At 50.1% G+C, this 23999-nt stretch overlaps 1 protein-coding gene across 12 annotated transcripts in view; it reads right to left on the bottom strand.

The window, feature by feature from the left end:
- Positions 1 to 1363: 1363 nt before the first annotated feature.
- TMEM250 (transmembrane protein 250) overlaps positions 1364 to 23999 on the bottom strand; it is a 48761-nt gene continuing 26125 nt past the window's right edge. The window contains exons 1-4 of one of the 12 annotated variants that reach the window (XM_061476937.1): positions 5479 to 5650; positions 4330 to 4450; positions 4008 to 4185; positions 1364 to 1973 (exon numbers count right to left, since the gene is read on the bottom strand). In XM_061476937.1, coding sequence (XP_061332921.1) covers positions 1421 to 1840 — 420 coding nt within the window. In that variant the 5' untranslated portion in view covers positions 1841 to 1973; positions 4008 to 4185; positions 4330 to 4450; positions 5479 to 5650 and the 3' untranslated portion in view covers positions 1364 to 1420. Of the gene's footprint in view, positions 1974 to 2358; positions 2510 to 2532; positions 2615 to 3063; positions 3161 to 3739; positions 3926 to 4007; positions 4186 to 4329; positions 4451 to 5478; positions 5651 to 23999 lie in introns of those variants that run through there. The other 11 variants (XM_061476942.1, XM_061476941.1, XM_061476944.1 and 8 more) reach the window with 11 other exon arrangements.

The following is a 23999-nucleotide window of genomic DNA, read 5'->3' as shown; positions in this document are numbered from 1 at the left end:
TAGCTTTGGGCTTCAGACAGCAGCTCCTTTACTTTGCATCCATTAAGCCTACAAATCAAAGTAAGTCAGCAAAAGACTGCAGTACTCACAAGCTGAAATATGAAGCATCCTTCTCTGTGTGCAAACTGGCTTTGTTCTCAACCACATTTATGTCTCAGACCAAAGAGATCATACAAGAACAGTCACATATTTCCAGTCTTGCTTATTCCACTATGATTGACTCCAATGATTTCGGGGAAGAGGGTAGCCATCACTTTTACCAATTTGTTTTTAAACAGTTCTTCAAAGAACACAGGGAAAAGAGCAATATTCCATCATAAGGAAAAACAAAACAACAAAACCAGAATAAAACACTTTAGGCCAGCTTCTGGCCTCTGTAAACAAACTCACTTGACTGCCTGCAGAGGAAGAGTCTGATGTCTTTGATCAAGACCAGTAAAACTGAGCTTAATGCTTAACTCCCTTCTTGAGCTGTTAGCAAAGGTCTCCTGCAGAGGCAGGAGAATGCTTTCTGTAACTGCAGATACTGCCGTTTCAGACTGTACTCTGCTTTCAACCTCTCCTGGGTATGACAGCCCCATCTCACCATACTCCGTGGGACAGAAGTACCTCTGCAAGAAAACTGGAACTAATCAATTCAGGGGAAAGCAGAACCAAATGCCAAGATCTGGATGCTAAGGACCAGTGCAATGGGTTCCCCTTAATCACCTAAAATGAGAACATATTTGCCATGACAGGGAATTTCAAGAGCACATGATGCCAAGCTCTGCTCCCATCACTCCCGTGGATTTGTTCTATTAGGGTAAGACTCAATTACTCAGCACTAACTGCCTGAAAAGGACAAAGCCATCCAAAGCTATAGAATTACATTAAAGCGAACAGAACAGCACAGTGGGTCAGATACACATCTTGCACAAATCAAAACAGGAAAAAGCCAAACCCCTACACTGTTGAATTTAGCCCCATATTCTTAGCTAGAAATATGCAAACTGCAGATTACAGTCGAGCAGGATGCATGTTACATGCCTGAGACATTAAGGAACATTCTTAGAAAAAGGGGGAAGCTGGATCAAGAGCATGGGGTGCACAATTATCTGGCTTCTGTCCTCCAGATAAACCCTGCCTTTTCCATGCCCACAGGAATACAGGCACAGCAGCACGAGGCTCCTCTGAACTAGGGACACTTATATTAACTTGCACTGTGCAAAGAAAAAACCACCCCATCGAGTGTTGCACTTTGATCACCAAAATGGCACCTCAGTCCTCAAAAAGATATAAACTGAAGAGACAAGGGGGTTAATTCATCCATAAAAAGTAGCACTGCTAAATAAATTAATCTATATAAAAAACAAGAGAGGCTATCGACAGGTTTGGGGGTAGAAGAAGAGTCACCTTCTGAGCCCACATGCGCTTGTTTTATTTACATATCCACAAATACCATGAAACACCATCCCAGCCCCCCCACTAGCAGCATGGTCACATGAATCCCATAGATGAGCAGTTCATTCATGAGGCTGAAGTCTACACGCCTTCGCCCCAGTAAGAGGAGGATGATGGAGAGTTTGTACTGGAAACGCAGAAAGATCCGGATGCCAAGGTACTGAAGGCAAAACAAGATAGAGAGTGCCACCCAGAGGATGGAGGTAAACAGGCTGCAGCTGAAGTACAGCAGGAAACGGATGAATCCATACATCCATCGGGATTTGAGATAGATGTCGAAATTGTTGTACTTGGTACGCACCAAGTGAGTGGTCCTCACCGGGCCACAGGCCGAGTGCAGGCAGGTCGTGTGGGGGCCGTGGAACGAGCGGACCCGGCGGGGAATGGGGATTACCGGCATCAGGCACCCCACCGGTCACCGAGTCCCAGGGCAGGATTTACAGGGCACATATCAAATATTATCCATGAACATGGAAGAGCTCCAACAGCCCAGGAACGCTAACTCTTTGCTGAATTTCCAGGAAGGAAGAGACCTGCAGGAAGGCAGAGAAGGAAAACACATTTAAGTAGCCCCAGCAGCAGGAGAGCAGCACAGCAGATACTCCAGGCTCAGCCGTGACTTACAACTGCTTTGTGAAACTCAGCAACTTCACTTTGCTTCTTTGGTTACTGTTTACCAGCCATACAGAGGTACCAAGTCAGACTGCACACAGCTCCCTAGTCACCTGCAATGTCAGCACTAGTTGTAACCTGTTAGAAGCTCCACGGTGTTACCGCAGGAAAGGGAACAACTTTGCTCTGGAATAAATCACAGATCCTTCTTAACCAAAGAGCCACGCTGCAGCACTCCACCCATGTGAGTAGTAATATTAATGGAATAATGTAATATTAATTCATGTTTCTTTGAAAGGAGAATACCAGTTTTCCAGGTACTTCTGCAAGTGAATTCCACCGCCCAGCCCCAGCGGTGAGTTTGGATTTCAGCTCATTTCTAAACTTGGCAAAGCTTCACCAAATAAACAAACTGAAAAGAATGGCAGGTCCTGCAGGAACAATGAGGCAATCGTGTTTTTCACACTCCGCAGGATGTACCTCCCCTTGCTCTGCCTGTCACTGCCTCCCATGGCAAACAGCCTTTCAAAGACATCCACTAGTTTCTTTCTCCCTTTGGGACCTGCAGAGATAAGTGAAATTATCTTGATCTTCTGGAGTGTTTAGGATTTATAATCTTAACATCCTTCCACACACCCATTGTTGTTGTGTGAGTGATGAGCAGTAGCCCCTTAGCTGCTCTCTGCTTCACCCCAGGCTCACAATGTGCCAAATTCCGGGAATTATACAATGACAATGCACTCATCAGATAATGCTGAAAACAACAGGGACTTCCCTGGCCTCCTCGCACACCCAGGCTGCAGAGCTGGGCAGATCTTGCCTTTGTTGAACTAGAAATCCTACTACACTTCAAATGAAAACTAATATGAAAGGGACTTCAAGAAGTTTTACTTTGCTACTAACAAAACTCATCACAGAGTAAATGACGAGGTGGCAGGAAACTGCACTTTGATAGCAAACCCCTCTTCTGATTCAATGTGCACCACTGCCCAAGTCTTCACTGCTTCCTACCTCAAATTCCCTGCAAATGGAAATTGCAGCTCTGCTCTCTGCGTGGCCCCAGGTTCCAACTCCTTTTTGCCAGGAATCAGCAGGCAACCTGCTGGCTCTGCATGAATCAGGGGTGAATAAAAAGGAGCCTGGATTAACTTATGATTAAGGAATTTAGGAAATTGAGGTCTGTTCTCAGCTCTCAAAGACACCCTTGTAATTTTAAGCGCTGCTTGCCCATAATTTCCTGCCTGCAGAAAGGAAATACCATCAGCTCGGAAGTGTGTTACAAGAATGTATTTTGCAAGACATGTAATTTGGTCAGATACTAAACCAACACTACTTAAAATCAACACAGTTTTGCGCCTGGAGCCTGCAACCAAACATGCTTCTCACATGCTCTGTATATACTGCTCTGTGTTTGTTTTTAAAGGTATTTTTGGAGGACTAAATTAGCAAGAGAGGTTAAAATTCATACTCGGGACTCAGAACATGCAGCTTCTATTGATGCAGCCTCCTTCCAACCCCTTTTCCAGGCCACAAAGGGCAGTTAACATTTCCAGCAAACTCTTACACAGCTCCCGAATCCAAGTCCCTGAGAGCCACAGGGAAATCAGAGCACTCAGCACCACTGTGCCTGTGTGAGGAGCCAAACCCTGCCCACCTAAGGTGCAGTTTGTGGGGGTGAACTCAATACCTTGGCTTCATGTCTGAGCCCTGCTTTGGAAGAGTTTTCATCCTGATAAAACCTTCAGTAGATGAACCCAAGAGAAGCACTTGAACAGCTCAGCTGTGGAGAGTTACTGTTGGGAACAGCAGCAGCTTGTTCCCATGTACTCTGCCCACCAAATAACCAACAAGCCTTTGGCAGGTTCATGCTCTTCAGACAAACTCCAGTACCAACACTGGGACAGCCACGAGCAGAGGGACATGGTCAGAATAAAATAAACTCTCTGAAATATTACATTTTAAGGGTGCTGCAGCCACTCAGCAGGAGGTCAGGAATCCACTGCCGGTCCTGAGGCCACTTAATTCTCGTGCCAAGACAAGTGAGGTTTTCCTGGGACACCTGGCCTTCTAGGAAGAGGGAAACAAACTGCTAAGGTGCTTCAGAGACTCACAACACTCTACATATGAGTTGATCTAAAAGATAAAACAAGAGAGTGAGTTTCAATTTGCTCATTTTGTGTGTCAGAAAGCTCCGAATGACAAGGCCCCTCCCCAAGCACAAACTGTTAATACCATAAGGATTCCCAGAGAAATCCCACACTCAATAACACGTCTTACAGCTTGCTGAGATGTGCCAGAGAGAATCACCCAGCTTGTACTCAATGCCGGATAAAGACAGGAAAATCACAAAATACTCTTGTCAGTCCCCTTCTCCTACCACAGAGCCATCAACATCCATCTAGGGTGTAGGAAACACGATGCAGAGCACCCACTGCCAGCATCTTCCAAACAGAACATGGAAAAGCAGCTCCCCCCAGGCTGTACTTTGGCACACAATGCCTAGATACAGATCTGGACACCCAGTTCCTCACGATCATCTTTTTAGGGACCCTTTTGTTTTAAAGCACCTTGCTGTGAGGTTGCAAAGCTGCATCAGGCTCTTCTGGATGTCACCCTACAGCTCAAAGGATTTCAACTCTAAGGCCCGAGCAACCCATGTCAGCCATGCTGCTGTCACCCAAAGCATCACATTGACAACGGCCTCATCAGGAGGTTATAAATCCGAGAATTATTCACTTGGGTGAGTTTTCACTTCCTCTCCTTCAAAATGGAGTGGATGAGGAGGAAGCTATGGAAACCCAGCCCCGCTTCCCTTCATCCATCTCACATTCCAGACAGGTTTGCTGTTACTCGGGTACTTCGTGGAGGAGGAGGAATGATGGAAGGGCCTCCACGGTCACAAACAGGCCCATCAGTCAGGTCCCACGGGACCCAAGTGTTCCAGGAGCCCAAGGAGGTTAGGGACAATGACAAATAAAGGTTAGTGCTGATAACAGAAAGCAGGGAGCGCCGGAAGGAGGGGAAATTCCAACTCCTCCTACATCCTACCCGATCCTAAATTAAACCGCATCGACTTCGGAGAAGAACCGGAGGCAGGAAGCACAGCCCGGACTTCCCGGTGGCCGGCGAGGTCGCAAGCTCGGCTCAGACAACGCGGAGCCCCGCGGGCGGGCAGCGACAGCCGCCACGGCCCCCGGGCCGGGCCGACAGCCACCTCCGGAAACCGGGGCCTCGCAGCGGCACCGGCGGGCGCAGGCCCCGCGCCCGCCCCCACCCCGCGGACCACGCGAGGCCCGGAAGGCGCCCTCGCGCTGCCCCCCCCCGCCCGCTGCGGGCCCCAGCGCAAACAGGGGCTGAGGCAGCGCGAGGGCGATTCCCGGGCCGCCGCCGCCGCCGCGTCCTCCCCGTTGGCAGCCCCGCACTCACCGTCCTGCCCATGGCCTCCCGCCGTGCGGCGGCCGCCCAGGCCAGGCGCCCCGGGCCCGGGCTGATGGAAGGCCCGGGCCTACGGGCGAGCGCCGCAATGCGCATGTGCGGGGGGGAGCAGCGGCGCGCCGGTTCCGGCCGGTGGCGGCGGCGGCCACGGTCAGGGAGCGGCCGCGGAGGCGCGCGGCGATGGCGTCATCGCGCCGCGCCGCCCAGGCCGGCCGGAAGCGGGAGGGCGCTGCGTTGCCCCGGTAACGCGGCTGGGTGCGAGGGGCAAGGCCTGCGCCGGGGCTGATGGCGGCCGGGCCGGGGTGCGGAGCCGGCAGGGTCCAGCTCGGCTCCGGCACCGGGGGCAGCTGCACGTTAGAGGAGTCCGCGTCCCGGGAGAGCCCGTGGTGCTCACCCCGCTGGAGGAGCTCGAACGCTCTCAGGCGGTAACATGACAAACGCACAGCCCCAGGTGTCTGGGGGGCGCAGAAGGAGCCAAAAAGTTCCTACGAAACAGACGGGTGGAGGAATATTGAAAAGCAAAATAAAGAGGAGGAAAAGAAGCGTCCTCCCTGCTGTCTTCCGTTGAATTGAATTAGGAATGGCCTTCCGTCCTGGAAGGAGCACAGGAGTGTCTCGTTGGCTCCCTGCCCCGCTCGCTGTCCAGGCACTGTTGTGTGGAATAACAGCAAATAATCATAACTGGGTCCATCTGCCAGTGCCGAGACCCGCGGCGCTGCCCACCCCTGTCCGTGCTCGGTGCTGGTGTGTCCCTGTGCCTGCAGAGCAGTTCTGCCCAGCCCGCACAATGCAGGGCCTGGGGTGCGCATCAAAGGGAGATGACAGGCAAGGTAACAAGTGCTGCTGCGCTGCCAACAAATTGCTGTTGTGTGCCTCCCACACACCGCCTGCTGGGAGGGAGAAGGGAGGCGAAGCTGGTGTGGTTTCTCAACAGCCTGAAACGGAACATCTGTTCAGTGACTAAGATAAGCAGGAGAGCCACGTTCCACTTGTCCCTCTGCCATTGCCTGGGACTGGAGCCACAGCCCAGGGCTGGGAATTTCAGCCCAAGCAACACGATGATGAAAGGACTTTGGCTTTCCAGCTTTGCTTTTGTCGGAGAATGACGGGGATGCTGTAATTCCGCAGAGGGGGGGTGCTGGCATCCTGCAGGATCCCCTTGGGGTAGGAAAGGTCTTTCCTGTCCTTCAAAAACACCCAGGCAGCTCCAGTGAGCAGCCCCACAACCTAAACGTGTGCAAGGGTGTGATGCAGCAGCATCCATGTCAAAACTGACCTGTTTGGTTTCTTAGGTCAGCATGACAAAAAAGCAAGGTGCCTGAAACATTCCGACCCCTTTCCTGCTTTAAATGCACACGTACCTTCACAAAGAACAGCCTGTCCTCAGGCCAGGCATGAAGTAAAGCTTTGACATTCACAGAGGTAAGGTCCTGAAGGCGTGCCGGTGGCTCACATGCAAGGAGCCCGCCCACAGCACCCGGCAGCGCTCGGGGCTGTATTTCTTCCCTGTGCTAATTTTACTAAAGACACAACTCATATTCCTGTTGATTGAACAGTTTTGTGGTGACAGCGGCGAAGATTTGTGGGGAAACTTATCATCAGCCCAGAGAGCAGCCATTAGTCCCAGTCACAGCACCCAGCCAGAGCTGATGTATTTTATGGCAGGCTCTGAAGACAAACATACACATTTATATGTCACTTGTTGCACTATAAATTCTAACTTGTACTTCTTTCAAAACTTTTAATGAATTGTACACATTTCCGAAGATTTATAGCGTGAAGCCAACAGCTCAAAATATTACTTTCAACATATTTGTCACTTTGGCAACAGAACAAAACAAATCGGGAAGATACTGCGTTTAGGAATAAATCATGAATATATGCATCTTGAAAGAGTTTGTTTTGGTCATTAATAGTTGATGCCCCCCCCCCAGTGCAGGATTTAAAGTTAAATTATGCAAAATCAAAACCAAACCTTATAATACTTAATCAAACATGCATAAAACTGTCAGGGCCAAATAAATTCTCTCAATTAACTTGCTTCAGATTGTGATTGCATTTACTAATTTAATCAACACCAGAATAATTTGGAGCCTGGGTAATGATGAATTACTGTGGTGCGGCACATGAGGGGCCGCTGAGGCACGTGCTGAGACGGGGATGTGAGACACGCTCTCAAGGCTGAGGGCAAGAAAATAACAGCTGAGTTGTTACCATTGGTTTATAATAGAAACATCTTCTTATTCCATTTTGGGGGGGGAACTTTGTCCAGTGATGGTTTTAAATGCCTGTCATTGCTAGACCTGCTCTGGATGAATGACTTGAGTCAATCTCATTTCCATCTGAGCTGAACAAGGAACTCAAATTGACATTCTCGCCACATTTTGAACTCATTTTGTGACTGTGATCTTCTGCTCTGAGTACAGGGATCTATGACTTCCAGCCCTGCTTTCTGGCACCGACTCAGACTTAGCCTGGGTCAACTCATTTAGGCTGGAGCTGGAGTAACAACCCTGTAATATTGAGATGTCCTTTCGTTCAATCCTTTTGCACTCTGAATGGATCTGCACTTACAAGAAAATGGGTCTGACCCCTATCTGGAAAAAGCTTTCAATACTATTACTTGTGGAGAGCTAAGCATCTCCATTTTGCAAGCGTAAGCAAGGTTTTATGGGGAGGTTCTCATTTACAGGTCCATGTGAAGGAGGCTGTAAGGCATTCAACCCCATCAAATACCTGCACCTCTGAAAATCACACCCTTAGTTGCTCTTTAACCTTTCCACACCTGTTTCACAAAAAAATAACCATGTCCCTATAGCTGCTGTGGGACTGATGTCAGCACTGCAAAACTCTCCCTTTTTCTCTCTCTCACTGCAAAACAGACTTCCCACAGGCTGGCTGGCCATTTTTGTCACCATTCATTTGAAATGGGGGTTGTGCTTTATAAACGTCGAGCACTCAGCGAGCGCAGTTTGGTCCCCAGCAGAAATCAGTAAATAAAACTGTGTGTGCTGAAAAGGACAGCCAGAGAGCTCGCTAACAAATTTCCTCCACTGACCCAGAAACAACTCCTTGCTCAGTGGTGCTAGAGCCATTCAGAGAGCCATAATTCTTAAGGTCTTAAAGATAATAAATGTGTTAACATGGTATTTTTCAGCCTTGCATTCACTGCTGCCTTCCAGCCGTATCCAAAACCACCATTCAAAACAAAGTGTCCTGGCAAACTCCCTTGGGGTTTGCTGAACCAGCCTGTAGAGCTGAAATATAACAAATTAAGGAATTAATTCGTTCCTTTTCCTGAAAGGAGATTTAGGATCAGGTCTGGGCTTTAAATTTTAAACATAATCGATCCTCCCTACAAATCTGAAGTGCAAAAGCTTGTGAAATAATTTTTCCTTATTTCTTCTCTCCAGATCTCACCTCTTAGCTGAAATGTCAGCTTTAATCTGTTTGGAGAGATTTGCATGTGGTAAATAATAATGCACTAGATTAGACTAATCAAATAAAAACCTATGTAGCAGAAAGTGGAACTAATTCCCACTTCTGCAGCACTGCAATACCCGTGGGCATCCCCTGAGCAGCGCTCAGAATCCCTATCCCTCCGGTCCTCTCACCTCCCCGGGGAGGCTTGGGGTGTTATTTGGGATTTCAGTAGCACTGGAAACCAAGGGAGTGATGTATATGCATCCACACCCTCAACTAAAATCCACACTGCAGCAGTGCTGAGCACAAACAGATATCCCAGCTCAGCAGGTAAGGCTACAGAGCACGAGGAGGGCAGGCTGCCGTGTCCCTGCAGGAATTCCTGCTCCTGGAACACTTTTATAGATAGATATTTTACAGGTGACTTGTGAAATATAAAACTAGACCAGTCTGCAGTTTCTAAAGAAATAAATGGTCCGTGTGAGGCTTGGTGAGACAGTAATGTTTGATGTATTCAATATACATGACACCTCAGCGTGTGCTCTGGCATAATAATCTGCCCTCTGCTGCCGCCAGCATTTGCCTCACTGAAGAGCCTGGGGGTGCCCAGGGAGCTGGGGGAAGCCTGCCCCTCCCTGCCCTGCAAACTGCTCCCTCCTGCCACAGGGAATGGGGCACAAGGACCAGCCCCAGTGTGGTGGGATCCCAGTTAACCCACAACAGGTTGGGTTAAATGTGTCATCCTATAGCGGGGACACTCACCTGCACTGGTACCATAGCACAGGACAGAGCCTCACTCCCAGCCATTCCTCCCGCCTCTGGAGAACAGAAGGTTGTTATTTTAGCGATGCTGGAGTCAAGGAAAGATTCCTGCTGACCTGCAGGGCTGGTGCAGGAGCCAGCTGCACACATATGGTGAGTGAGAAACTGTCTCTAAAACAAATGAAAATAGAATTGGACACTTTGCCAGGGACAGGCCTCCTGCCAACGCTTGTTGCTGCATCATGTTGGCTACCCCCGATCTGCCTGATGTCAGAAACTGCTGATTATGCAGAAAAACCTCATGCAGAAGTGTCGTTATTGCCTTCTGTTCATCCGTGCTCTAACGTAAGCACGAGGCGTTAAACCAGCCCCAGTCCCAGCCTGCCCTGCGGAGCTGAGGTTTGGTGGGCAGGCCCGGGAAGCCTCCCGGCTCCTCAGGCTCTGCCAAGCCCTTCTCAGAGGTGATATTTCAGTAACACCTTTTCTCTGGGAACCTCGGTTTCCTGTTTTCCCATTCATCAATAACATGTCTCAAACGTATCATGGTAGTAGCAGATGGGTCCTTTTAAACTCATTGTGTAGATCCACCAGGTCTGTGCTGGTCTTGCTGCCCCTGGGCAGCAGCAGGGCTGGGATATGTCTCATCTCCAGCATTTCCAGTGCCCCTGTCTCTGTTTCCAGAGGTACTTTAGCAGCCCATGAGGGTGCTCAACACCACACCAGCACTTTGGGGCAGGGAGTTTGAGCAGCCTCTCATGTGACAGGAGCACACCGTGGCTCTGCAGGGAAACAGCAGCAGTTGAAGGCTGATAACTGCCACAAAGCCCTGTGCTGGGCAAAGCAGGAAGGCTCATCTTGAGCTCTGCAGTGAGAAAACACAGACCCCATCTCACGCCATCATCCCCAACAATTCCCTGGGGAAAAAACCACGAACACCAAGATACCCAGGCAGACTTGAATTTTACTCCTTCTATCCCTTTTCCAACACATAAGTCCCAGTTATCCAACCCCTGCATGCAAGGGAAGGGAAGATGCTTGGGAAAGATGGAGAGTGACAGGAGAGAGCAGAGACAAACCTACTCTCGGCTAAGGTGTGTGTTCCTGAGCTCCCCCTGTCCCTGTCTCTGTCCCTCCACTGTGAATCGATGAAGCCATCTACTCTGGGCATTGGCTAAATGTCAAATTTAGAGACAACATTCATTTTTCTGGGATCAATGGAGAGCAGTTTGCCGGTATCCGTCAGTGGCCAAGCCCTGCACTCGCCGGGATTAGCTGTGATGGCATCAGATCAGCACTAGGGGTTCACTGCGTTCACAGAATCCTCTGTGCTTTGAGTTGGGGTGCACAAAATAGCTCCATGATTTTTTAAGGTAAATTACTGTAAGAGTTCCTTCTTCTTTTTAAAGCAGCCAGGAAGAGCAGGTGATTCCCATGCTGAATCATAGAATCATGGAATGGTTTAAGTTGGAAGGGACCTTAAAGCTCATCCAGCTCCACCCCCTGCCACGGGCAGGGACACCTTCTACTGGAGCAGGATGCTCCAAGCTCCTGTGTCCAACCTGGCCTTGAACACTGCCAGGGATGGGGCAGCCACAGCTTCTCTGGGCACCCTGTGCCAGCGCCTCAGCACCCTCCCAGGGAAGAGCTTCTGCCTAAGAGCTCATCTCAGTCTCCCCTCTGGCAGGTTAAAGCCATTCCCCTTGGCCTGTCCCTACAGGCCCTTGCCCAAAGCCCCTCTCCAGGTTTCCTGCAGCCCCTTTAGGCACTGGAGCTGCTCTCAGGTCTCCCCTTCCGGAGCCTTCTCTTCTCCAGGCTGACCCAGCCCAGCTCTCTCAGCCTGGCTCCAGAGCAGAGCTGCTCCAGCCCTCGGGGCACCCGACCCCGCAGCGCAGCAGGTCCCGCACCGCGAGGAGCAGCCCCGAGCCCCGCACTGAGCCACCCGCGGGTCCCGCAGCCATCGCGGACTGTGCGTGCGGCCGCGCCCCGCGTGGCGGTGCTCCTGCCCCAGGGATGCTGCTGGAGCGCAGGCAGCAGAGAAGGATGCGGGGAGGGAGGGGAAAGCGACTCCAATGAGTTCAAAGCTTTGGGTTCAGAGCGAAATCTCTTCTCGGAAGCTTTACAGAGCTCTCTGTGGGAGAGACGAGGGGAGCAGGCAGGTACTGAGTGCCCTCCTGTCACGATGCCCTAAAGATGCCAGGTGGGAGTGATGTGCACAAGGGAAGGACCCGCAGTGGGACCCCACAGAGCTGTCTGCAGACCCCTGAACCCTCTCTATCCCTGGTGCAAGGGGAATAAAACAAACCCTCTCATTCCTGTGGGGCAGAGCTGCCCCGGTCTCTTTTACTAAGCCAATTTTCCCCTTGTTTTAGCAGGGGAATCATCAGTTTCGAAAAATGCTTTGCTGACAGAAACTTTTGGTGCTCAATACATTTCAAAAGTGTGTTTGACACTGCTTGTGCTTAGGCTGTGTAGCGCCAAGAAAATGACTTTCCAGCAACATCCACATCAATAAAAATGATCAAGAAGAAAGGAACAAAGGATTTATAAAACAAAACTATCCCCAACTATTTCAACATCTAATAGCAGTGCCTTTTCAAACCGGGTTGCAATAAGATAAAGCTGATTTTGCTGTAGGTAGAGCACTACCCCTCTCCTAATTACCTCTGAACAGGGGGAATGTGGATCTCCATGGCCAAGTTACACCTCCTTCAATAAGGAATGTCACTTTGTCACTGCAGGAAGCACAGGAAAGTGAGAACATCGCTTCCAAAAAACCCAGCCCTAAACTCCACTGAAGGGCCATGTTTCAGGTGCGGGTACCCTACAGGTCCCTGCTTGTGGAGCGCAGCGGTGTCAGTCCCGCTCCTTTCTCCCCAACTTGCCTGGATTTGTTGCCTGTAACTCAATGGTGCAACATTTTACTGGCAAGAACATGGAGGAGACAAAACCCCAAAGCCCTCATCAATCACAGCCTGGCTCCTGGTACAATTAGCAAGTTCTATTATCTTAAGAATGACACTTGTAGCACAGAGCAAAGCAACGCGCACCTGATATTATAATGCTGCATGTAAAAAAAGGGAAGGCTGGAATTGCATTAGCATTGCATTAGATTCCCATGACTTTTTATATCAGCACTTGTGAGTTATTTATGAATTCATTTATTTACTAGGACAGCCCTTTCTGCATTCAGTTGCCATGGTTGCTTTAACTCCTGTATCCTATTAATTCTGGATGTTATGAAATAAATATAGATCAGACAATCCTTGTGTGTTGGGTTTTTTTATTGTTCTCATTTTACAGTTATCCCCATGTCCTGGCCAGAAAGGGTTCAACTCCAGCATCTCACCCTCACCAGTGCTTCCTGCCGCAGAACTACAGCCTGGGCTGAGGGTGCTGAGGCACTGGCACAGGGTGCCCAGAGAAGCTGTGGCTGCCCCATCCCTGGCAGTGTTCAAGGCCAGGTTGGACACAGGGGCTTGGAGCAAGCTGCTCCAGTGGAAGGGGTCCCTGCAGCTCCTTGCTGAAGGAGACCAGTTTGGCTGCCCTGGGAGATGGGGAGCGACTTTGTTTTACAGGGTGAAAGCTTTGAGGCTGCTGCTTGTTTCAGCCTCAGACCCCACTGGAAATACCGGTGGGGCTCAGGGGCTTGGCTTGTGTTTTGCCCCTTTGGAGAAGGTAAAAGTGCAATTCAGAGAAGAGGATGGTCCTGGAGCCAGGATCCCAAAGCCAACATGCTGGAAGTGTTTTGTAATAGAATTCCACAAGAAAATTAAATCAATTACTGAGTCTAATAAAGCTCTCAAGGTTTTTAATTAAACTAAGTTTTAATTAAAGCAGCATGGGCTCGTGCTCTTGTGATATTCTGCCTCAGACCCTAGAGGATTGCAACTCCTTTTTGTAATTTACGTGGGCTGGATCAATCACTGGAGTCAGGGAAGCAGGAGAACTTTGTCGATTGTCTGGGATGAAACAGTGTTTGTGAGCCTGGAATCTCCAGCAGCTCCAGGCCAGGAGTGACCCCTCGGAATGGGCATCAGCCTGAGCTAGTACTGTCCTGGGAAAAGTCCTCTCCCAAACAAAACTCCTGCTGCCTAATCCATGATGATGCTGTTAGGGGGCGGTTGTAACAGCTCAATAATTCGCCAGTGCATGCCAGAGGTGGCACTTTTGCCTCTTTACAAAGCCATGCCCCACTTGTCCCCCAGCAGTGGATGAGTGCGGGATGAGGAGGGGGATCCCATAGGGCAACAGCACCAGTCCAGGACACAGGCAGGAGAACGACAGGCAAACCAGAGCCACCTCCTCCAACCTGGACATCTGGTAAGTGGCCCCAGAATGTTCTGCCTCTATTTTAGTCTTGTTTTGTACACAATATGCCCAAAACATGCTTTATTTCTTAAGGAGATAAGGATCTTTATGTAACCCCTTTTTCCTTAACGTTAAGTCCTTTGTCAGGATTAAAGAATCCTAAAACATCTGCACGGGCTTGGGTGGCAGATGTATAGAGAAAATAGCTTAAAATAACACAGAATATTAACCTACTGAGGTATTAAAAAATAAAATAGAATAAAAGGACCCTCTTGCATTCTTAGTTCCAGCCAATTCCTGACCCTGGCCACCACGCTGCAGGTGGGTAACAAGACTGTGTGGTGGGGATTCCCATCTGAGTGCTTCAGGCATTTTTATCTGATGCCAGAACTCAACATTTCCAGGAGTTTCAGCCACGCTGAAGAAGCAGAGCTGCCTCAGTGCTGGGTCCTGTGAGCTGCCATGAGGATGCATCCATCCATCAGGAGCGCCGGAGCAGCCGGCTCGAGGCTCACTGGGTGACACCTCTGGACACCAGCAACTTCATTTAAATTTGCTCGATCCTACTTAAACCCCAGTCCTTTGTGTTAGGCAGACTGATGGACAGACACTTCAGATAGGGGGGTTGGTGCGAACAGGAGGAAGGACAAACTTTCCTCTTGGCTGCAAGTGCCCCGGTCCCCAGGCCACCTTTGCTGGATTTGCTGCACTGGGTGGCCACTGTCATCCTCCCTCCTGCCTGGCTCCCAAACTATTTCCCCTCTTTTTAGCAGCAATAGCATCACTTTTCCTGCCCTGACCTGTGACACCTCAATGAGGAGGTCTTCCAGGTCCTCTGCACCCATGAAAAGGAGCATAGGGAAGTTAACCCAAGGCTGCATTTGTCACCTCCAGGTCTGCTTGTGCCCTGCTGATGCTGCTTTGCAATACCACAGTGCTGGGAACCAGTATTCTTGTCCTGCTCCTCCCATCACCACGAGAGCCAGACTCGGGCCCCAGGGGCTGGCAGGAGCCCCTCTGCAGCCTCATGCAGCACTGCTGGGCCTTAAGACACACTGACAGCGTCCAAGGAAGGCTGGGAGCCATGGTCTGCTCTCCAGAGAGTGCACATCAAGCGCTGCCCCAGCCAGCCCTGCTCCTGACACCATGTCCACTAACCACATGGGCTGTGGGTGCTCAGTGCCTTTCACAGCTCAGCAGGGATGGATGGACAAACGGCCGTGTGGATGGATGGCTCAGAGCACTCAGTAACTGCTTTCCCGATGCCTTTGCCAATACCTGTGATCAAACCTGATGCAGCTGAAAGGCCTGCAGTGCCTTGGTCAGTTAGAGCTCACTGTTAGCAGCCTCTGCTGTCCTCATCTCCCGGCCCATTTCCAGCGATCCATACAGGTCCCATCAGTCCTGGCCACAGTCAGCTCCCTCCCAGCCAGCAAAGACCATTAGTGTGATTACTGGAGGTCATGAAGTTCAAACCAAAATGTCAATTTTCATTTGGAAGAATGGTCTCATTTTAGGAGCAAAGGGAATTTTTTTCTCTCTCAGAGAACCCCCGACTGTGAAATCATTGCTCCCCAAAGACTTGCAAATTTCTGGCCAGCAAGAGGTGCCAATAGCTGCTGGAGCCAATAAAAAGATTAACAAGGGTCACTGGTGCTTTCCTCTTCCCTGCACTCAGAAGGCTCTGGGGCCTGTTTTGAAGATATTAACCACTGCCTTTACCTTCTGCGTGTTCATCACCAGGTTTGGGGTCTTTATGGATTTATTGACAGGACATTGCCATTAATCCTACCTACGGAATGCCAGCCTGGGAGTCACTGAGGTTACATCACCCCGTCACACAGGAGCTTTAGCCAGAGAAGTCTTAAAAGGTAGAGGGAAACAGGACAAAGTAGGTGGTGGGTGAAGAGGAGTGGGGCTCTGCCAGGCCCTGAGGCATGGAGAGCACCCACCAAGCAGCCTCTGAGAGTCTGGGAAGGCAAAGACCTGACCTTGGGAGGTAGCTGGAGTCTGCTCATTGATTCAGCAGGGCCAGGGTGCCAGCCGCATGCTCTGGGGTTAATGATCTCTATCTTGGGGGTGACTTGGGAGGGCAGAGAGCTGGTGAGATGGGTGCTGATCCTGCTTGGAGTGTCCCGGGCAGGGCTGGCACAGTGTGGATATTGGAAATTTTAGATGTCTCCTTTCTGCAGGAGCTCAAAATAGCTCCAAAAGGCTTCACTCATATTGGGATGCTCCTGCGAATCCTGGCTGGGCTGCTGGCAGCTTGGGAGGGCACAGGACAAGGCTGGGTGGGCTCCTGCCTACCCAGGAGGTGTCACGCTTTTAAAGTGGGTTTTTCCTTCTATGTCATTGTGTTAACTAATTAAGTCTGTTCCATCTTTACCTACTGACAACATGGCACTTAATTAAGTAGTTTAATTAGAAGCTGGCATCTTTAATTAAGTTTAGGGCTGTAGAGGTGACTGGGAGCCTCCAGCTGAGTTGCAGAGCCTTTCCCTAGGAAAATGATGTGGGCTGCTGATGAGGGAGAAACCTTTGCTCCCTTGTCCATCATCCTCAGACATGGCAGGGAGGGAAGCACCATCTCCCCACCGCTGAGGGGGTGGATGGTTTGGGCACCCTTTGCTCAGATACTTAGGAGAGCTGAGGGCTTCCCTGGGACCATGGAGTAGGAGGGAGACATGAGGGGTATGGGTGGGCTCAGCAGGAGGTGGGTGTTGTGAGCCACAGGCTCTGCCCAGCGGGTGCCCGTGTCTCCTGACTGGGACTAAACCTGCTGGCCACCCAGGATGGATGGCTGCAGGACAGGTACCACTGGGTGAAGGCTGTGGTGAGGTTAGGAGCAGCATCTGCAATTCTAGACCACGCAAGAGGCTGTCCAAAAGATGCATTGCCTTTTAATAACGTAAATATGTAAATATTACTGAGGTGCCATTAATCCTTATTGCCTCAACATGATACCACTCTTAAGAACAAATGTAGTGAGATATTATTAATACGCACAGCAATAGTACATTGACCTAACACCAATAAATCGCAGAGCTTCGCACAAAGCGAGGAGCTGCTCAGGGAGCAGCCTGCATCCCTCGGGGTCACCTCCAGCAGCACCCCAGGCTCTGCAGTGCACAGGAGCCCAGACTGCCCCTCAGGAGCCCTAGCCCTGGGGAGACCAAGGAGCAAGGAGGTCCCGGGAGAGGACTCGGAGGAGGTGGGGCTCAGCAGACCCTGCTCCCTCTTTTGGAGCAAGAGCCCTAACTGCTGAGGCTCCTTTTCCAAAGCCTCACAGCCTGAGAGTTTTCTTGACCCCTTCTCATAACAGATTTACCTTAAATCCTAGATGTGTGTTAGGAAAGAGGGTCTTATTGATCCCAGAAGTGCGGAAATTAACCCAGGCTTTGGGCCAGATTTCCTGTCTCGGCAGACTACGAGGTGGCCAAGCCTTCATCTCATCAGTTGCTGGATCACAGAACAGGAGGATCATCCAGTTTCAACCCTCTGCCGCGGGCAGGGACACCTTCACATAGACCAGGTTGCTCCAAGCCCCATCCCAAGAAGCTGTTTGTCTATTCACAGACCCAAGCCCAGCTCTGTTTAAAGCTTCAAGGCAGTCTCTCACTGCCTGCCTTTGGTGGTGGATTTCCCATTTCAATACAAGCACATACAGGGATTACAGATTGGAAGGAGCACCCCAATTTGCCAGGCTGAGAATGCAGGCTGTTGCCACCTCTCCTTGGCCCTGGCAGGGCAGCCCCTGGCTTCGAGCTGTGTGAATGGGAGCAGAGGGAGAGCGCACGACAGAGCAAGGGAAGCCATAAAGTCTGGATTTAGGGCTTGAAAAGGAAACAATTCTGTGCAAATGGCTGCTTCAGTTCAAATCAGCCCTGCCTTGTAAATCCTGCGCATCCTTTTCACGAGGGAAACCCGCTGAAATAACCCATATTTCAGCAGCACACAGACTTCTGGAGGCCTTCACCTCTCGGTGCCCTCTGAGCCCCACACCCGAGCACAGCGCTAGAGAGCAATTCAGGCACGAGCATGGCCATTGGGTCTGAAATTAATCCTCAATTTCATGATTAATGAACTTCAGAAGCACAGATTTACCCGGGTACAGGGTACTGAGGGGTTGTGTACAGTAGATGACTGCAAATAATCAAGATTGTAACCAAGACAAGGAGTAAAAAAAGAATTATTTTCAGTTCCTTTCTGTAAAAGAATCAAATGCTGAACAGTAAAATGATCAGGCAGCAGGCTGATTTTTCCTCCCTAGAGCATTAATGAACTGCAGGACTCATGGCTGGAGGATGCTGTGTAAGTTATCGCGTATGAAGGAGCTAGAAAAAGACTACACAAATTTGTGCATTGTACGTCCATCTCTACTGCTTTCAGCCCAGGAGGTCTCTGATCAGTGGGTTGATGGAGGGCAGCAATGAACAGCAGCAGGATCACCCTTTTCCCAAACACTTCCCCTATGCATTGGCTGCTCCCTCGGTAGAGACAGCTCCTGGGCCAGGGGGAGCAGTGGAAGCTCATGTGGGTCTGGCATAGGGCAGGGTGCAATATCTTGCAGAGATATCAATTAAACCACTCCAAGCTCATGTAAATAAGGCTTTCAGCCAAGCAAAAGAGCCCCAGTTTATTTGCCAGAGCTGTTTCGGTCTTTGCCTCTCACTAGCACACTCCTTGCATGCTCTGCCAGGCCCACTGGTGCTCCTCTTTCTCCTCTTGCTCAGCTAAGTGAAGCTTGCTGTGTACAGACTGCATTTCCCTTTCCAGAACGTGAACCTTCCCTTTCATTCCAGGGTTTCTTTTGTGCATCATCATTTTAGCAGACCCTATTGTACTGGAAATCTGTTTGCCACATGTTAGCTGGAGCTCATCTGCTAAGATCCTTGGTTAAATATTCATGGAGAGGTAGCTATTAAACCAGGGGCAAGAACTCAGGTTACACAGCAGAGATGAGAAGGGTGGCTGGCAGGGGAGGCCAACTTCATATCAAGTTAAAAACCCTCATGGAAATTACTTACCCCACATAAGGCCTGGGCATGGAGAAGCCCTAAAGCACACCCCTGGCAGCGAGTCCTGCATGAGCTTGTGGCCATTAAAGTAGCGAGAGGGAATTTCCACACCGGTTGAGCTTTTCACAGGGGAATTAGAATGAAGTGTCCTTGCATGGCCTGTGCCCATGCCCACATGCCCAGGCTAAGGAGGTGGGTTGAACAGGGAATAGCATGAAACCTGCTATTCCAGTCCAAAACAGCTACTCAAGCACTGCTGCAGTGAGGAGGTGATGCCTGAGCAGGGCTGGTGGGGACAGGATGATGCCCTGTACAGCCAGACCACCCAGCAGGCTCCTCTCCACCACCTCCTCCCTGGCCATTAACTCCCACAACCCGGGGGCAGGAACACTAAGGGCAAAAGGACAAGAGAGCAGGAGTCAGTCTGGGGTGTCAGGTAACCAGTTACCTGAGCTCTGCCTAAAGGTAACTTCCTCATGAATAGCCCACAGGCCTCATCCCAACACCGACATGCCAAGCTGGTGAATTATGCAGGGCCTGGTGGTGCTGAGCAGATGGCATCGCTGCTGTAACGTGAGCAGCCACGCTACACAACACGCAAAGCCCAGCAATTAACCTTTCCCAAGGTTTCCTCTTGTCTCGGGGATTAAGCCTCCTCCAACCCCCCTGTGCTCCACTCCTGCCTGAGAGAAAAGAGTAATCCCCAAATAAATAAGGGAAATGGATTTCGACACCTCCAGCAGCCCTGGGAGATTGTCACTGGGGCTCCCAGCCCTCCGACTGGGTACCAGCGGGGCTGAAGAGGGCGCAGGAGGAGCCAGAGCTCTGCGCTGCGGGTGACACTTGCCCTTCCCAGCTCCAGCAGCCTCTGGTTTTGTCCCTGCCCTGGTAGAGCTCCCCACTCCCGCACTTCCCTGCAGCTCAGGCACACACAGCTCCTACCAAATCAGTGGTGTCAACAGTGCTGCTCTCTCCCACTTAGAGTCATTCTCTGTCCCCGTCCCATACCTGGGACAGCAGGGTCACCCCAGAGTGACCGATGGGATCAGCGCAGAGCCGCTGCAGCTGGAACCTGCTCATGAAAGCAGTGTGACAGCACAGCTCGGGAATTGTCACTGCCTGAACCCCAGCCATCCTGTTCCATGAAGCTGTGGCTCCTGAGATCTGTTTGAGATTCAGTTTTTATTTACATCCCCAAGCTTCAGCATTTTATTCTTTCTCGAGCCTGTCCTCCTGGAGCCTGGACCAGGGCTGATTTATGAGAGGAAAATAAAAGGAGAATGAATCATTTTTTAAATGAAGAGAACAAATCGATCTTTTCCTCTTCAAGTGAAAAAGATCCCACTATTCCAAATAAGAAAGGTCTATGGCCCTGATCACTAGTTTAGAAGGAGAGTGGACAAAAGAGAAAAGGCCAGGGAAGGAGCAGCCCTGCACACTACAGTGCAGGTGGTGGGGGGGGGTTGTTCCTGACCCTCTTTCTCCCCAGACCCAGACTCACAGCCACCCATTGGAACAGGCAACACCCTCCGAAAGCTTTGAGCCTTCAGCCTGTGCACAGAAAACAGGCAGAGCGGGTGCAGCCTCTGAAAAGCAGCTCCAAAGAGGGTTTGGGTGGGCTAAAGACAGGGGAAAACCAGAGCCTGTTCCCTTTCACACCCCCTTGGCAACAGCTTGGTGATCACGCAGCACAGCGGGAAAGGGAAACGTGGATATGGGTAATGGTTTACTATTTAGAGGAAAAAAACTACGTATCACATGTGAGGCATTCACCTTGGTGTATGACACAAGTTGTTCTTTTAGGCATGATTCTTCAACCTCTTCATAATTAAACTGATTGATTCACAACAATGCCTAATACTTTTAATTAACAAAGTGTTGTACATATACTGGCAAAGCATTACTGGCGCGCTTCCTATGCAATACACTTAATTCTGTAATGAATTATTAGTACAAATGACTAAGACACATTGCACCCTGGAAGAGACCGTCAAGAAAGGCCAACTTCCGACTCTTGGTCACTTGTTGGACTCTCTGGGAGCAGAAGTAGTGCCACATCCTCTCCTTGGTTTCTGAGGCGCTCTGTGGCCAGGACAGAGTCTGTCCGTGCTGGGGACATCAGTGTCTTTGCACATGACACTTCTGCTCCGGAGCTCAGAGAAAGCCAAGGCAGTTTCTCCATTGCTTTCTGCCTACAGAAATGCCAGCATGACGTTTCTTTCTCTCAGTGCAATAGAGAAGTGTCCCTAAAAGATACATACATCCTTCCACTTGACCCGGAGGTTTTGCTTGCTGTTTTCCAGCTAGCGTCCTAATCTGACTGAATTGCTCATTCAAAGGAGCACCGCAAGGTACAAAACCAAGCCTATGAAATCAGAGCACCAAGGTCAGAGAGGGATAAAAGTTTGTTTTACAGTTAGCACAAAGTTCAAACAAAACAGTCACTTTGCTCCCTAAGGTGTCTGGAGAAGACTACAGGGAGGTAAACTCTGCGTGTGAACACAGGGATGCTGAGAGCTACACCTCCAGAAAGAGCTGACTACAGAGCCGGTTCTGCTCCTGGCAGTCCCAGTGTACTGCAGCTCAAGTCTGGAGTCAACAGTCAATGTAGGGAGATGCCAGGAAGGAAAAGAGTGGGATTACTAGGGAAAGAGAGCACCCAAAATGGACCAGCCACCAGGACAGCAGCACTTGCCCCTTGGGGCATGCTGGACTTCAGAGCAGAGGCATGCTTCTCTGCCAGCCCCTGTCCACACAGAAAGCCAGTTCAGAGCCTCTGGAGGAGGTTTCTCAGGGTGGAAGCACTGGAGCAGCCATCACAGCCCTCTCCCAGCAGAGCAGCCCGTGCCTGTGCCCGTGTCTCGCTGCTGAGCTGTGAGGTTAGAGGTGACTGATGGTTTTATGCATGGTCATTAGGTCTGAGAAGGAAACCATGTCTTGTAAAGTAAGGATATGAAGGTTAATGGAAGGATTCTATGTTTTCCCAGGTTTCTTACAAATTAGTTAAGAGACAAATACCCTGGGGCCACATGCAAAGCAAAAGTCATTCCTGCAACTTTTATTGGATCACAGTTGAAGAACCTCGCGGTCAGAGGTCACCAGTGTTACTTTAAGACACAATCACTGGGGTCAAGCCAATTAGCACCGGGATCACATCACAGGCTTTTCCTTTTTCTCTTTGTTTCCAAGTCCTCCTGACCAGAGCCTCCCAGTCACCACTTGCCTGCAGTTTTCCAGCTGACAGACCTGTGGCTTCTCACTCAGCTGAAGAAACCTCCAGGTTTCTTCCTCTTTTGGTTCAATTTGCAACCACACAGGATAAAACTGATGGCAAACACAACTAGATCCCTCTCTCCAAACGGCACAAGCTGTGCCCACGGCTTAGCACAACAGGAGGAGACTAGGAAGGAAATCAGAAATGAGTTTCTGAATGGCCAAATATCTCCCTCCAGTCTCTTCTGTCCCCAGGCAATGCGTCCAGCGCCCTCCTCCTCTGACCAGCAGATCTGAGCCCGTTGTGCTTGGTCAGCACATCGCAATGATGAGTTTCATGCAGAAGCTGAGCCTAGCCCCCAGTCTCATAAATTTGTTATGCATTACATCCAATTAATGTAAATTATTACAGTGACTAAATAACAGCTCTGCCATCAGATAAGGGAATAATCATAAGTGAACCTGCAAGTTCCCAAGGGCCAACAGAATTAACCCTTTCCCCTGACTCCACTGGACCAGGTGAGAGCTGGGTACCAGCCCTTCTCCTCTGACTGCAGCAGACAAATCTACCTGATCCAATGCTCTCATCACCATCCATGAAGGTCTGGACAACACCAGAGCAATCACAGTAATTGCAGCTGCGTACTGACACACACAGCATCCATCCTTCCAGTCACCAGGTGAGAGACACCCTTCTCCTTGCATCATTTCCCACTCCTGAAGACACAGAACCAGTCGAAGGTGGCCACCCACCTCCCAGGAAAGCACAGCCGGAAGGTACTGACCCTGGCACCACTAATTCACACACCCGTCCAGCGTGCAAAACATGCCCTGCCCCTGCAGAGATGGAGCCAGGGTGAGTACAGAGCATTGCCTGGCAAAGCAAACATGTCTCAGAGGCAGATTTAATGTGTGCTCCGGGGGACCTGTGGTCAGAGTGCCCCAGGCAGGTAGCTTATGCTCATCAGAAATGCCTCCAAGTGCCTGTGCTGCTGAGACCTGGAGGGACCCTGGTGTGTTTTTCAAAGCAGAAGTGATCATCAGTGTTTGCAATAACTCCTGGGCTCAGATTAAATGGAATAAAGGCACAAGTTCAGAGCAATAAATAAATAGTCCTCTCCCTGCCCCACCGTGCTTCTCATGGATTCATTTGCAAGCTTTCCCATGTCTTCCTCCTTGGCGTGCTTGTGCCCAGCTCCTCCGTGGTACCCATTTTACCTTGGCAGAGCAGCCACAAATCATAGTGACACACCAATCAAGAGATCCGGGAATTTTTACACCACTCTGCCTCCTGAAAGATGAGTCACCTTCTGCACCACATTGCCGGGCACCCAGATAAATCTGTCACAAACTTCTCCTTCCCTCTAGGTGCAGAAGCCTTTCCATTTTTCAGTAGAGCTGTATTTCCTCTTTTGAAGCTCCTCTTTCTTGCCCCAACACGCATTCACACCCCTCAGCCATCTCAGTGTATTTCTCCCTTTGTTCCTGTTTCACTGACAACTTCATCCTAATAGTCTCCTCAAAGGAATGATGAATGCATAAGCTGCATATTGATCACTGCAGTGATTGATTACTAGATCTCTTTGACAGATGAGCCTACTAAGGTAGTTGCCAATATGGAGGTATGGATGGCAGGGCCCCCTTGTACAACAGTCTAATGGTATCTGACCTGATAGGGCAGAAAGGCAACTCCCTCATTTCAGCAGGAAAAAAGGCCTCTTTATACTCTTTATAAAATAATTCATAGGAAACTTAAAACACTCAGACACAGAGAGATTGCAAATGGGG

The sequence above is a fragment of the Pezoporus flaviventris genome, unplaced genomic scaffold, assembly GCF_033815535.1.
Source record: "Pezoporus flaviventris isolate CSIRO_AGI_PZ_B2104156 unplaced genomic scaffold, CSIRO_AGI_Pfla_v1 ptg000097l, whole genome shotgun sequence".
In the NCBI taxonomy this organism is placed as follows: Eukaryota; Metazoa; Chordata; class Aves; order Psittaciformes; family Psittacidae; genus Pezoporus; species Pezoporus flaviventris.
This window is presented reverse-complemented; position numbering and strand designations above follow the sequence as displayed.